The 1,224-nt window shown below is 56.2% G+C and overlaps 1 protein-coding gene across 1 annotated transcript in view; it reads right to left on the bottom strand.

Moving 5' to 3' along the window:
* The window catches only part of RND1 (Rho family GTPase 1), a 6,653-nt gene extending 5,995 nt beyond the window's left edge, over positions 1-658 (bottom strand). The window contains exon 1 of the mRNA XM_006916825.1: positions 434-658. Within this exon, the coding sequence (XP_006916887.1) occupies positions 434-553 (120 nt within the window). The 5' untranslated portion in view covers positions 554-658. The remainder of the gene's footprint in view (positions 1-433) is intronic.
* Between the last annotated feature and the right edge of the window lie 566 nt (positions 659-1,224).

Here is a 1,224-nt window from a genome sequence, read left to right as displayed (position 1 = left end):
CCCCCACTCACCCACCCAAGCCCCCTGGATCAGCAGAACAACAGAAAGGGGCAGCAGGAGCCTGCCTAGGGCCATGCCTACCCAACCTTTGAGGTTGGGGTGAAAGAATGGGCAGGTACTGCGTCAAGAAACTCCAGCTTCTCAAATGCCTCCAGCCCTTGTCCAGAGAGCAGACTCCAGGATAAAGGGGAGATAGGAGGGGATTTGATCGGCGCCTATGGGTGAAGAGGTGAGGAGGAGCCAGCGGGGCGGCAGAAGTGGAACAGGTCTCAAGGGAAGCTAAGGTAGGGCGGTCCTCCAGCCAGAAAGCGGCTGAGAATGGGTTGGGGTGGGGTGGAGAGAGAGAGCTTCCCTGGCAGCTGGGGATCTACCCCCCCGCCCCGGGCAGGTGGGCAAGGAGAAAAGCTGGCCAGGGGGCGGGCGGGCAGCTCACCTCGGGATAGCAGTCCTTCGCTAACACCTGTAACATCGCTGTCTTCCCACACTGCACATCCCCCACCAGAACGAGCTTACATCTGGCCACGACTGGCTGTGGGGCCCGTCTTTCCTTCATGGCTGCAGCCTCCCCGGGACTTGGACTCGGGTTCAGAGAGGAGAGGGTTGCGCCCCGTGCGTCTCAGCACACACTACCAGGCAAATTCCTTACCTCGCTCCGACTGAAGCCAGCACAGCCCACTTATATATACCTGGAGGAGCCAATCACAAGAGGAGGCGGACTCTGCCAAGGCCAATCCCTGAGATGGGATCCCCTCCAGGAGCCAATGGTCGGAGGATCTGAGTCAGCGCCCTCTTCTTCCCTTCCGTTTCTCTTAAAGCTAAACCGTTGCTTCCTCTGAAAGGGGATTCCCACGCTGTTTTACATTTATATTAGGGAGGGGGGAAAGGACTTGAAGCTAAATTTAATAATCTTGAGTGTCTACCAATTAGTGACAAAAACAAACTAGCCATGAACGCAGAAAGCGAGGTCAAGCTGAAGGTCTGTCCCAGAAGAACAGGACCTGCCTAAACTATAGACAGGTGGCACCCCAGGGTGGGGGTGGGGGCAGAGATCTCTGACCTCTTTGTTCCCTCTAATCTCCATCCCAACCAGTTCCCTCTCTGTCCTCCCCTCCCAGAAGCTCCTGCTATACCCCTTTATCAGCTCCTTTTGTTCCCCTTTCAACTCCCGAGTCTCTTCCTCAGGAATCACCTTTACACACACACACACACACACACACACACACA

The sequence above is a fragment of the Pteropus alecto genome, unplaced genomic scaffold (assembly GCF_000325575.1).
Source record: "Pteropus alecto unplaced genomic scaffold, ASM32557v1 scaffold196, whole genome shotgun sequence".
In the NCBI taxonomy this organism is placed as follows: Eukaryota; Metazoa; Chordata; class Mammalia; order Chiroptera; family Pteropodidae; genus Pteropus; species Pteropus alecto.
This window is presented reverse-complemented; position numbering and strand designations above follow the sequence as displayed.